The sequence below is a fragment of the Triturus cristatus genome, chromosome 8 (genome assembly GCF_964204655.1).
Source record: "Triturus cristatus chromosome 8, aTriCri1.1, whole genome shotgun sequence".
Taxonomy (NCBI): Eukaryota; Metazoa; Chordata; class Amphibia; order Caudata; family Salamandridae; genus Triturus; species Triturus cristatus.
The window spans coordinates 1072806907-1072821611 of NC_140591.1; the positions used below are offsets into that span (position 1 = coordinate 1072806907).

General features: G+C 40.9%; 1 protein-coding gene across 1 annotated transcript in view; it reads right to left on the reverse strand.

The window, feature by feature from the left end:
• Window positions 1–2456: 2456 nt before the first annotated feature.
• The window catches only part of TGFBRAP1 (transforming growth factor beta receptor associated protein 1), a 197866-nt gene continuing 185617 nt past the window's right edge, over window positions 2457–14705 (reverse strand). The window contains exon 11 of the mRNA XM_085622607.1: window positions 2457–5566. Coding sequence (XP_085478733.1) covers window positions 5393–5566 — 174 coding nt within the window. The 3' untranslated portion in view covers window positions 2457–5392. The remainder of the gene's footprint in view (window positions 5567–14705) is intronic.

Here is a 14705-nt window from a genome sequence, read left to right on the forward strand (position 1 = left end):
AATATATCACCATAGGGGTATCAATATATTTTCAATAATATTGTGTACATCATTCAAATTTTGTCATTATCCTACATATCCTCTTATGTAACTTGACATTTTAATCTTCACTTGTCAGTATTTTGTAAAAATCAAAACAAAGCTTTTGTAGATCGTTCTATTTTTTTTAGCCATTTAGGAATTAACTGTATTGCTCATCTGATGTCAACTGTACTTATCACAATATTTTCTTACCAACAGTTAAATTGCATTTCTTTATATGAGGGAAGAGTCAAATTCTTTAAACCTAATCTCCATTTTTTTTTGATTAAACAATTAAGCCGCACACTGAATTGCACATTTCTAGGATTTTATTTCAACAAATTCCTACAATCTGTCAATGCTGCCCCAATAACATACTATCTAAGGGAAAATCATCATCTATTAAGATGGTACTGTAGCACATTTGGCTCCTGAGGCACTAAATATCCTTCAGTGATCAACACCTGCTGATCGATATAATAGTGGGACTGATACAGTAAAAAAAAAAAAACCCTCATCTACAAAATAAAGAGGCATGGGTTCTTTAACTGGGCTCTTGAAAATTAACAAAACCACCGTCTTGCATTCTGAACCATGGTTTTTCCAGGTCAAGCATATCTTATTTTGCACTTTGATTCCACAATAGAGAGCCCATATGGTTCCAATATTAACAACCGGCTTGACTCCCTTACAATTTGAACCATTGGCACCAAGTACCATTAAAATAGGGTCATGGTAGATCCTGTTCCTCATCACAGTTAGTGGCAAGTATGATAATAAAATAGCGGTGTCTCTTTCCTGTTTAATTCCATACAAAGGTCCTGAGAACTCATCTTTCCTTACAAACTAAGTCCCTTTGGATTTGCTTAAGAAACAGGAATCAGGTTTTCAACTTTCTTTGTGAATATATCTCAGACATAGCGATTCTCTACAACCAAGATGTCAGAAGAGTTCTCACATTCTAATTTTGACACCATCATGACGTAAAACAAGATTACTGCAATGTCACTGTTCCTGACGAGAGCAAGCGGGCTTCCGAATCATAAATTTCCTTCTACTTTAGCTCCAATTATCTGCAGTTCCCCACTTTTTGAGACATACCAACAGATAGCAGCATTTAGAACCATGCAGCTGTGGCCATGGCTGCAACCGTACATTTTCAGGGGTACCTCAGAAATCGATGCGCTATACATCCATAGAGACTCTGCCTAACGCTTTTATAGTTATGCATCTCTCAAAATGATGCACTGTCTTCTCATTATATCTTTTTAAATATCAATACACCTATTCATTGACAGCTGTTTCATAGTTTGGTCTCCAGACAGTCCCAGTCTCCATCTATTTACTGTTTGTCTAGGCAGGATTGTGCATGACCCAGGGCGTAAGAATGTATTTAAACTTTATGCTTGCTAACGTGTTACGGTGCCCTTTTGAGCAATGTTCCACTGCGCTCGAAGAGGGTGAGACCAGAGCCGGACTGGGACACAAACTGGCCCTGGCAATTAAGTCTGACCGGCCCGGGGTGATGGACACATACTGCTGCTGCTGTTGGTACAGGGGGGCAGCTATTAAAGCACTACTGCAAAACCGGCCCCCTGTACCAAAAACCCACCCTTTCGGCCCACTGGGAAAACGCCCAGTGCCTGCTATGGCCAGTCCGGTCCTGGGTGAGACGGTAGCAGTACTCGGAGTATAAGAATCACCACGTGAGTAATGCTACTTTCCCCCCTCCTCATTCTAGTCATCATTGAATATGTATTTAAAGGCAACCTTTCATCAACAATTTCTGCAGACCTGCGATACAAACCCCCTGGAGCCAGATACGTGAATCTGAGAAATAATTTTGACTTGCTGATTAAGTAAGATTGAGGCTTCTATTCCGTTCCTAAACAACAATTTATTATGCTTCATTCAATCTGTTTTGCTTCATGTTAGTTTTAGATATTCATTTAAAACCTTATTTTTATTTGCCAAACTTGCAATATAGTTTCAGTACATAGATTTAACATGAACTTATTTCTTGGGGTCTACTGAATGTATAATTTGCGTCTGCATCTCACAAAATATTTGGATTCCGACTTTATACACATCATTTAGTGATCTATGACTGTTCCTCCTAGGTTAAAATACAAGGAAAATACTATCAGCTGGTGAATACAAGTACTTCAACATGCTGTTTGGGCAGTTTGTTTTTGTTGCTTTAATAATGTAATGAACACATTAATTAACCTTAATGATGCATAGTATCTCTCTCTCTAGCTATATGTGTATGTACATATATATGTGTGTACATAAATATATATATATACATATGTATATACATACATATGCATGTATTTATAAACATTTGGTTATTTTAAGAAATTGATTCAGTGACATGCTGCTGTAGTTTTGTACGAGATAGGTGCCGCATAATTAATAAGTTAATCACTGCATCATTTTTCAACTTTTTACTCTGTCTTAAATTCAGTGGAATTCCAGGTTTTTGCCGTCAATGGTATAAGGACACGAATACTGAAGAGTAAAATATTCCAGATATACAGAAAATACATCTTCACATTTGTCCACTATCAATGGTAAAAAGTATCTGAACCATTACGCAGTGTACGCACGCATGTTCGTTTCACCGTGAAGCTTGTACATGAAGACAAACTAAGTTCGTACAATGATTATAAGAATCGCAGAAAACAATGTTACAAGTCGAAAAAAAATGATGTATCATTCAAGTTGACAGTTTGACTGAAATCGATCTTTTCCCTACATTTCCCTATACGAGCTATGAAGAAAAAAGGACCCTGGATGTAAGTGCATAAGCCTTGACTACTCTTTGGATCAATATGCTGGATTTTATATTAAGGCAGACTACTTTAATGATTTACAAGAAAATACCTGTAGTGACTAGCATGGAGTTAATTGAAAGCAATATTTTACAAAAGCCCTTCAATGATTAATTGGATCAATATAACTTAATTTCCACATGTGTCTAACAGCTATAACTCATTTTCTAATAGTTACCATGTTTTCTCACAGAGTTCACAAATAATGTGCCATGAAGAAAGTAAACATTTAGGCACAGATCTTACCAGCTTTCCAAAATAGCGTGTGCCAGAGACACTGGACTGACAATGACATGACTACTACCACAACTGAACACTGTTGCTCAATAACTCTTCATTCCTTGCAAATCACTAAAAACATCCTTATCATGGAGAAGCAGTGGTAGATAGTTAAACGCATTTGCGACCACAACGCAATCAAGCAAATTAAGCTCTGAAAAGTAAATTATTAAGCTGACAAAATACGGATATGACCCAGAAAGATTTCAGGATCTTCAGCTGCATCAGGCTAATTTTGAAAACCTGCACCAGGAAAGGCATATCATATTACAAGTTAACAGCATACATATCCAAGACACCACATACACATTAAGAGGGGTTGTAAGTGCAATATATTGTATGACCTCAACAGAGTTAACATAAAAGTAAGGTCATTGACAATCAACAGTCAGAAGCATCCATCGACATGTTTCGACCGACTCCCAGACCACCATAAAGCAGAGTAGAACACGATTGCTGCATTTTGAAGAATTGATAAGATGAATGTCTAAAAACCGTATGAAGCTGCCTTTAATAATACATGTAACAATGTCCCTTTTTTAAACTTTTTCTTTCACTGTGCATTCAGAGTGGTTGACAGCACCACATTCGAATGTGAATGTTCATGCATTCAAGGTCTGGGATTGACAGTGAACATACCGTGGAGAGTAAAGACTAGTTTTATGTGAAATCTCTCACTAAATAATAGCATGTAGTATAACCATCTTTTGCAGGATGCCCATTTACTGAGAAAGAAATGTAAGACAAACTGCACTGCCATTGACCAGCACAAAAAGGGATGGTGAAAATTCCACTTTTGGAACTGAGATATCCTACTTCTACTATATAAATTTACCTCCCTTAAGTAGCACATCGCAACTATCAATTAGTGATCAAAATATTTGGTAACTGCAGGAGCATTTAAGCCATGTTATGCAGACCAGACGGAATTAAATATGCCCAACTTGTTTGCTTTTCCATGCACTTAAATTGACAAGTAAACCTCGACCCTTAAATACTCCGGTTAGCATTTACCCTGTAAGCAATGCAAAGGTACAGGAGTCTGTTTTCTTGTTGACAAAACAAACACATATCACAGGCAACAAAAAAATAACGTTCTTACAGTTGATTAGGAAAGGTGGTTACATTTTTTAAGGTGATTTACTGTTGAAACAAGTCTAGTTTGCAATGCAGGGAAATACAAGTCAAGCAAAACCATGGCAGTACGATCTCTAATAGCAAGTTGCACGCTGTCGAAAACATAGGCAATTTGTCTTTTGTATCCCAGCTTTGTTTTAACGTAATGTAATTGTGTAATGCATGACACTCTGAGATGAATGTGCATCTGTATCCTTGAAACAACACTGCCAGGAGATTCCTTGCTATGTCCCGCCACTCATTTAATCTAGAAAATAAATGGTATTCTCTGAGTAAACACGACGATTGGGTTAATCAAAGAAACACTGAGTGCTGCTAACTGCTGATCAAAGGAGCAAGAGTTTCTCCTGCACCGGCAACAACCCAGCTTTTACACTAGTTTACCAGCAAAGAATTCAGTAAGAGCTTAAGCTGCTCTCACGGAGACATTTGTTAGCAAACAGTGAAGGAGCACATATATATATAAATCAATTTTTCTAAATAGGGAAATAGGGCGGAGTCTAAAATCTGACAGACTCTCCATAATCAAGAATGAGAAAATAACCAAACTAGTCCATGATTAGGTCTTCCTTGGATAGAGGATGATACTGAAGGTGGAAGTAGACGTGGTGCAGCTGTATGTCTCCTGACAAGTTGCACCATCCTAAGCTCATCACAACTATGGTGATGCAATATATGCAAACCAGGTCATGGGGGAAAGGTATTGTTCGTATGCTCACTTTGGATAGGCAGAAGTAGGGAGGGTTTAGTTTCACATTATACACAAAATATGATCAGTGCAATGCCAACATTTTGTTTAAAAAAGGCAACACGTTCAAGCTGTCCATTCAACCACATCACCGGCATTGGGAATGTAGAGAGCTCAAGCGTTTCCCAAGGAACAAAGTCAAAGCGTTCCCTTTTGAATGCACACAGACGTGTCTTTCAAAATAAAGTTTTCCAAGTTCTTGTTTCCCTGGTATTTAACAAATGCATCAGCAATTAAGTGCCTGGCTTAAAAAAACCGCATTATCACCAATCGTTGTTTCTTCACATTCGACGTGGTAGCGGGTGCTTTGTTCCTGCTTGTTGGATTTCAAGGAGTTTTACAGAGTTACTGCCTTGTAGAACATTATCTTTCAAGTCCGGCTACCATGGGCCATGTTGGGATTCATGCGTCTGCTAGCAGCACAATGAGTGTGAACAATGATGCCATTCGGGTGTCGGACAAACGTTGGCTCACTGAAGGGACTTTGGCAAATCTGACATAACTGCTTGTCAGAAAGAACAATAGGACGACCTCTCATCTTCACCTGCAAAATAAATAAATAAAATCACAGATGTTAGTCAATGATGCCAAAAGCTCTGTAAAAGAGTGCATCCAAATTGCTCAGTGTAAATGAGATATGAACTCTACACTTGAAAACAAAAACTTTACTACAGTGACTTGTCTTTAAAAATACATCTTCCTCCAAACAATCTGAATATTTCTTATACATTCCGCATAACAGAAGAAAGCCACCCTGACTAGAGTGCAAAGTTTTCGATGACCAAAGTAGCCTGCGGGATTCATACATCATCGTCTAATTAATCTTATTTACTTTGATCATCCATTATTAGGTGCATCGGTTGTGTTAAACATGACTCTACACCTTGATGGTGCACGATAAATTATGGCTATACAAGGGTGAAGTATGAGCCTAATTTAACATTAATCTGCCAGTCAGGTACCAAATGCTCAGAAACGCATGACCTGGAGCTGCGTTGTGATAGTGAGAGTACCCGGAACTCTGTCTAATATGTATTGATGTAGGTGAAAGTAGTGATATATTATGATAAAAATATGCTGTTGAAGTGATATTACCTAAGAGTATGGCTTGGCTTGAAGTTATGCATATGGTGGTGCAGTTGACTGTGTCTATTGTGTACTGGTGAGCCATATCTGGTTTCTAGAGTTCTCATTGACTGATCAGGTGAACTGGTGTCATTGTATGTAATCAGTTTTAGCCTACTGGTTGTTTAACCCCTTCCCTGCTCATGACGGAACCGTTCCGTCATGAGCCACGGTTGGCGTGTGCTCATGACGGAACGGTTCCGTCATGACAATCCTGTTGGCGGCCGCTCCGCCTGCGCGGCGCTGTTTCCCCGCCTGTGCGAGGGGACAACGCAAATGGGCGGAGTCATGACGGAACCGTTCCGTCATGAGCACAGCTCAACTGTGGCTCATGACGGAGCGGCTCCGTCATGAGCACAGGTCCACCGGGCTGCCCCCCTGCCCCCCCCCAGCGCTGCAGCGGAATGTCCGCAGCAGCGAAGGGGTTAACTGTCTTGTGGAGATAAACACAGAGCGAAACACAACAGTGAAGAAAACATTACAGTTATTGATACTTAGCTCTCATAGCAGGTATATAGTGACAAAAGAAACATCCAAAGATCTGAATGTATGTTACCTTCCTTTCACATAGAGAAAGGGTAGATTATGGAGGCCGATGGGTGTTCATTATCTGCTCAAAACTCAATGAACTCTCCTTAAGTGAGTCAAGATATTTTAAGGATAGGCCCTCCAGTCAATGGTTGCAATGAGTGAGTGGTTTGCCCGGGAGTCGCCCCCCCCTTAGATTGGGTTGTCTTAGGAGACTCTCATGGATGAAGGCAAAAAGCAGGTAGGGGAATTTTTGGAGTCTCCAGGAAAGAGTGAGGGATTTGTGGTAAAATGAATGTTGCGAACATACGATAGAAGGGAAACAGGACGGATTGACAATGGAAAACACAGCCGAAATACAATTCAGAGCATCATCTCTAAGGTGACTGATACTACTAGATTAGAGGTTTCCAATGGAATATTCAGGTATATGCACCTCTTGCTAGGACATCCAGGTTCGTACTGATGCCATCCACTGGGGAAGCATGAGCTGGAGATGCTGGTGGATATGTAGGTGTGTATGAAGAGTGGATAGTATCAGTGTTTGTGAATAGAGACGTAATCTCGATGGAATTCTATGAACTCATTCTTCAGGTGAACGTCTAGGTGGCACTGGACACAGTGGGGACATAGAGGATGGGTTTGACACCATTTTTAGTGGAGACAAATTTAAAGGTTGAAGCCTTTCTTGAAGAGGGCCATCAAAACAGAATACCTGGCGTAATAGGAATAAAAGATAACGGATGTGAGCCTGGCATTATCGGTGGTCTCACAATTTTGGCCACCTTATCAATGGTTGTCTCCATCCTGATGAAGTTGGAGATAGAGACATGCATGCTATTGGTTTCCCAATAGATGAACGGGTTGAAGAAAGTGAAAAGCACACTATTGATGAGGAACATGATGGTGTGTACAATACGGAATGATGGGAACCCACTGATAACATGTGAGGACTCTTGACATGTCCCAGACATTGAAAGTAATTACACCGGCAACAGTCAGTGCTCTGATGGGGTCGCAGGTATTGTCGACGACTATCATTTTTCAACAGTCTTGGTTTGTCCAATGATAAGGATCACCAATGATACTTCACCATCAGTCTGGTTTTTAACTCCAAACCTTTTGAGGTCAAAGGAGTCTCATGGTGTGAACAGACGTGTTCTGTGTCTTGATGCCTATGGTAGCTTGGTGTTATGTTGAATCTGATGACGTCAGCAGTATTGTGATCGATGAAGTAGACTGTATTCACTTGGCTTTTTCTTTGAGGATCTCCTTCTGGAAGGTTCATTGTGGGAGCACAATTGTTCAGGCAGAGACTTACAAAACAAATTCCACTCTTGCTAGACTTATCCATAAGGCTGTCATTCATACTATGCACAAATGATTTCCTCACATTGTGTTATGATGCATGAACAGCAGAACTATTAACAGTGCTCCGGGTTCACGTAGACAGAGGAAGATCATTTAAATGATTATCAATAAGAGGTCACGTTGCTGATCAAAGATTTTCTGTATTTCTGGGGGTTTGTTATGATATAAGTTGGTACCTATATCTACTGGATGCAAGTCCTTGCCATTTGTTATGCCCTGCACCTAGCTCATCTGACTCCAAAACATTATGGGAAAAGCATTTGGCCATGTCAAATTTACTTAGAAGCAGAGTACAGCTTTCACTGACACCCAACACCCAGTCCTCAAGCTTCCCTCTCAAGCCCACTGGGCATAAGGTATGGCCTTTAGTCACAACGCTTGCTTAGACTTTATACCACCATTGATCACAGAGCACAGCCCCAAATTACCACCAGTTGCATGGTGTGGGCTTCAAGCAACTTGCTTGGCACTCTGGTTTTTCAATCATTCTCAATCTTAAATGCAAACCAAATTAAAACTTGTGGGGACTCCCCTGCCCCATAACTTTCTGCCTGTGAACCAATCTACATGCAACTTTCCATTAACAAAACCAAGAGATTGTATTTAGCTTTATGATAGTTTTGTACAGACTTGACATACGACTGAAGTTTTAAGCCACCCAACATTACTTTTTTTGTAACAGATGTACACAAACAAATTAATAGAAAATAACACAATTTGTACTGGCAACACAACATGTTCCTGTGAGCACTGCAAACTGATACAAGTGCAAAGCACAGAACAGAGCTAGGATTAAAGTTAGAATTGCATGTATGGTTGCCAGTTAAAACTTAATATAACCAATTAAGCCCCACCAAAGTGAATATTGTTTTTCAATGTCTACGGCAAACAACTGAATTTTTCTGCACTTATTTTTCTTCAGCATTTTCTGGCATCAATGTGGTTTAAGTGCAGTCCTTATTCCTAAGCAGTTTCCCATGATGAATGCTCATTCTATTCCCAACTTAGGGACCATGGTAAATCACCCAATGTATCTTTATGACCATGACCTTGATTCTTTTGCCCCCAGATCTACTTGCATACTTGTCTATGCCACTTTGGGGGGTCAGACCGCTTTTCTCTGCATACTGCTGTGTGTCGGGCAGCAGACTTGCACCTCGGCTCGGAGTCTGTTCTTAGTCAAGGGCATGCATCACTGCCATAATGCTATCTTCATTCACTAAGAGTAGGCAGGCGCTTCTCTTTCTAAAAATTCAGTGATCAGGTTTGTGGCAACAAAGTTTTTTTTGCAAATGCCTCACAAAATCAATGTCCTCTGATACGTGCGACACCCAACACTCTGTTCTTAGATTTACACCCCAAAGCTTTGAAAATGCACATGAATATGTTTAGAATGTGTAGCTGTAGGAAAGTGCTTTTTTTTGCATGGTCGCCCCCCACGTTTTGCCTGATGTTGCTGCTCTTTGACTAAGTGTGCCATGGGTTCCTGCCAACAAGGTACCAAGGGCCAATGTTCTTTCCCTAAAACTATACTGTTGCAAACCCAATTGGCAACTCTCTGACCACATGCAAGTCCCTTGTAAAATGTACCATGGGTACCAAGGGCACTGTGACCAGTGAAGGCCTCCAAGGACTGCAGCACATATTGTGCCACCCTTAGATGCCCTGTACTTTAACCCACACACACACTGCCCTTGCAGGCTGCGGTTTGGGTGCAGAGCAAAGTGATCATGGAACACATCCGTGTGTTCCATGCCTACAACCCACTGCCTATAGCATAGGTAAGCCACCCCTCTAGCTGGCTGCACTATACCACTGGTTAGGGTACAGGTGATGAGCCCTGTACCCCTACAGTGTCCAAGTCTTTTCTTAGACATTGTAAGTGCAGTAAAGCCATAAAGAGTACATGGCCTGGGAGTTTGTCATTACGAACTCCACAGTACCATAATGCTTTACTGAAATCTGTGAAGTTTGATATCAAACTTCTCAGCACATTCAACCCACACGGATGCCAGTGTGGGTTTAAATGCCAAATGCCCTCAGAGGGCATCTTAGAGATGCCCCCCTGACAAACAACATACATCTAGTGTCCTGGCTGACTGGCTACTCACCAACTGCCACCTCAGACATGTTTCTGAACCCCTGGGTCTAGGGTCTCCCACTCTCGGGGTCCTGAAACAAAGCACATTCTGGGCAGATGTGCCAAACTCCTCCCCCAGGAAGGGGAAGCAAAGGATTGCCGCCTTTGTGAGCTGACCCAGCCATTTGCTGCTCCCAGCAACTGGCTTCCACTGGTTCTGACCCCCACTTTGGGCAGGAGAATTGGTGGGAAAACCAAGATAGGAGGAGGGGTGTGCCCACCTTTGCCAACCCCACCCCTCAGGTGGGAGAGGCAAGGCGAAACAACTCTCAGTCCCCGTCATCTTGAAGATGGGGGGACCCAGCCAACCAGAGCGGGATTTATGCTCCCTCCCACTGGAGGGTGGCATAATAGGGGTTATACCCATCTCAAAGAAGAGACCCATTAGTCCCAACCTGTACCTACCTGAAACAGCCCTAAATTTAGGATTTAGGGGAAACCCCGAACCTTGCCTCCTGAGACAAGCAAGAAGAAGAAGAAGAGGGAGGAGGACCAAAGAGTCGGGCTGAAGGAAGGAGGATACCAACTGTCTTGGTACCAGCCCTACCGGCCTGTCCCAACCTTGATCTGTTCCAGCGGAATCCCAGCGTGTCCTGCAGCCAGCAGCCCCCCAGAACCTGCCCTGCCTTCCCTAAAAAGACTGTCTGCTGTGAGCACCGGACTTGTTCCAGAAACAAACACTGGCTCCAGCCAAATCTGCAAGCCTGCACCAGATGCCTGCAGTCCGAGTGGCCCAACACCACGAGGAGGTCTCTCCGGCGATCCTGACCTGGGATCAGGTGGTCCCTGACCTACCTCAAGTCTCCCGACGACACCTGCAGCCCCTATCTGGAGAATCCTCCCAATCGGGACCGGAGCCAGTGAGAAAAACCTGATGCCAAAAGACACCCCTGCGCCAGACGCCCCACAGCCGTGGGTGGCCCAACCAACGGTGTCCCGGCATCCCAACTTACCTCTCCCACTGGGGGACGCCTCCAGATGTTCTTTGTGCCTTAGCCTGCAGTGTTTGTTCTGACCGGAGCTTCCCCATTGAAAAGAACAGGGCTCCCTACATCGATCCAGCACCCGGAAGCCCCTGTGCCGCTGTGGGTGCACCTTGTGTGCTATCTTGGATCCCCCTTTACCCTGACGTCTCCTCTAGGAGCTTTGCTCCCTCAACCATGTGGCCTGCTCGTAAGTAGCCACCAACCGACGGCCCCCCTAGGCTAACTTTGGGCCACAGGACTCTGCACCCGGATGCCCTAGTGCCGCTGAGGGTGCTTTTTGAGTGCATCCTTGACCCTGGAGGAACCCTTGTTCTAACCCCAGAAACTTAACCCTCAAGACCATTTACTTACCTGTAAAACTTTAACCATATTTGTTCCCATAGGATTGCATTGACTGTTTTCCTCTGTAAAACTTCCAAGTGTTGAGGGTGTTTTGTATATAAACCTGGAAACTGTGTTTTGAGAAAAACTGTTTTACTTGCCTTTTACCCAGGAAATGTCCCAGCATGTTATCTAGGCATATCACACTGAGTAGAAAAAGTTACTCTGAAAGTAAACCAAAGAGTAACCAAAAGTAATCCAAAATTAATTACAACTGTATTTGCACATTTTTACAATCCTGTAAGAAAAGTCATTATTCATCCAGCTTGCTTTTGAACAATCTGTCTTGAAAAACACAATCATATTTACCTGTACCAAGTCCTGCTTGGTTCGATAAATAAAATTCAACAAAGAAACATTTTTTATACAAACAATTGGTCTGAGTTCAGTCTGAGTGTGTGACATCATTTCTTGCCTGAGTGGGTACAATAAATGCTTAATACTACCCTCAGATAAAGACTTACTGCTCGCCCACACTACCACAAATCGAGAGTAAGGAATTATCTAGTTTTACCTCTGTAAGCCTTGGGGATTCACTAGACGGTGCACACTATACCTTACTTTGGTATAGTATATACAGAGCCAGCTTCCTACAGTAGCTGTTACTAAATGTGCAGTCTGTAAGGGATACACCAACTGCTCGGTATGCCTGAGATGTGCTGCCTGCAGCTCAAGAGCAAACGTGTACATTCAATGAATTAGTGATGCAGAAAGTAAAAATGGGTGCATGGACACCTACTGAGACTGTGCGCTAGTGCAGAACATGTTCATGATACAGCTCCTGTATCATTAAGTTCAACTTTAATTGCTAAAATTAAACTTAAACCTTTAAGTGCTGAAACAAGTCTTGAACACATGGGATATCACATGTGAACCACTGTGATCCCATTCAGTGGCAACATGTAGAGACATGCTGTTACCATCCCCCCCCCCCCCAAATGAAAAATACATGAGAACACTGCATGTGTGCCATTCTCAAACATGCCTGCCAGAAGAAAAGCAGTCCTTGCATCAACTTAAATATTCAGAATGCAACAATTAACAATGTAAAATAAACATTTGGCAAAGGAAAGAAAAGATTTATTACATTCCCAAAACTTTGCTGTTATTCCCCCATGTGACAGTTCACCACCTAGAACACACTAGTCTGACGTCATCAAAAGTCTGACCAACGCAGGCAAATAGCCAGGGGGAACAGGACCAGGCAAAACAATATTCAAATCCTTTCTTCATATCTTCAAAAAAAGAACGTGTGTGTGCGCGTGTCTTACTATTGCAAATAGCGGTGTATCGTATATAGAAATCTCTTTGCAGCCAATCAGTGCCAAATGTTTGAAGAAAAAAAACACAAAAGGATTGAGTTGAATGCCAACCATTAACAATTCATCTGATACAGTTAAACTGTAACAAGATGCAAACATATCTCTAACAATTTCAATTGACCAAAAAATATGGAAGGGAACTCCTAATGAACCAACTGTGCTACTTTGGATGATGTAAGGTTCCCTTCAAGTCCTGCTAAGCCAACATGTGTTTCGTGAACTATTAAGTAAGTTGTGGCTTCATCAGGGAAAGTACGCATTCTTAATACGCACAAAAAGAATTAACTGCATACGGTCGAAGGATTATAAAAATCAGGACTCAAAATATAAAGATTAAGACCTTTTACAGATGGCTTCTCACCCTGTCAACACAGGTTATCATGCCGCGATAAATCTAAATGCCAAATTGGATGTAGACCCCCCTAAAATGAATCACTTCCCATATGCCCTTTCAATACCATTGAAGTATGCTACTTGATCTTTAAATTGTAATTCCTGAGTTGGTCCTCAGTGTCCCAGTTTGTCTGGGAAGAAGGTATATAGTATGGTAAATTGAAGCTCACTCGTGCTGCGCTGTAGTGAGTGTAAAGAGGAGCGCAGTCTTAATGGTAAGGAGCTGCCAAGGACAGCTGTGAAGTGGCTCGAACGGAGTGCACATCAGATATGTCAAGACCAGATTGAGATCCCATTGGGGCATGCCAAAGAGAGAAGGGGGTGGAACATATGTTGAAGCCCTTTCAGAAATGTCATCATAACTGTCAACTTGAACAGGGAGGGCTAATCTGGCAACTGTAAGAAGCTCAAAAGGGATGAAAGATAAGCTTTAACTGCAGCAAAAGTATGGCCTTGCCGGACAAGCGAAAGAACAAATAACCGAACGCTTGGTAACTTGGTCTGGTGGTGGGTATTCAGACAAAATATTAAGTTGCAGACATGTCGGGAAAAAAATATTGTGATACAAAAATATAACGCAGAAATATCGTTGTCAAGAATATAGATTTTTAGTTAAGTAATATCATTTTCAAGAATATAGTAGTCAAAAAGATCATTTTTTAACTATACATTTTAGTTCATATATTAATTTTATGTTTTATTGTTTGTATCATTGTAAATATTTTTAAATAGTTTGGCATTTTAAGTGATTTGTCATTTTTAATGTAATTGTTACTAGTAATTTATAATGTCGTATTGGGTTGGTCGGTTTGTAGGGGTATAGGGTGGGAAATTAATTAAGCATGGTTAACAATTAATTTATTATTATTTAGTTGATTATTAATTATGTATATTGTGCGATAATTATATTTTTTAGTTATATAGTAGGTGCCGGTGGCTGGGTTTGTAGCAATATAAGGTGGGAAGTTTAGTAATAATTAACAATTAATTATTAATTTATTATTTAATGGCTTATGTAAATGGGGTATGAATTATATTTTGCACGTTATATATTAAATGTGGGCTGCTGGGTTTGCAGGGGCATAGAATGTGAATTTAATCAATAATCATTTAAATAATACATTACTAATTATTACTTTAATATGTTAATTGTGTTCTACTTATTTATTGCAGTTATATTTTAAGCGTGGGCTGCTAGATTTGTGGTGCACAGTGTGGGAATGTAATGAAGTAATACATATTTATTGACAATTATTAAATTGTTTAATAATTATGTAAAATATTTAATTTCTTCTTTTTATTTCTGGATAATTAATAAATGTCCCTATTAAGAGTTTTATATTTGTTGCAAATTAATAGGGTAAATTATATGTGTTTTTTGTTTAAAGTAAGTACTTTCCCTACTGTTGTATAGACTGGAGTGGAAATTGTAAATTT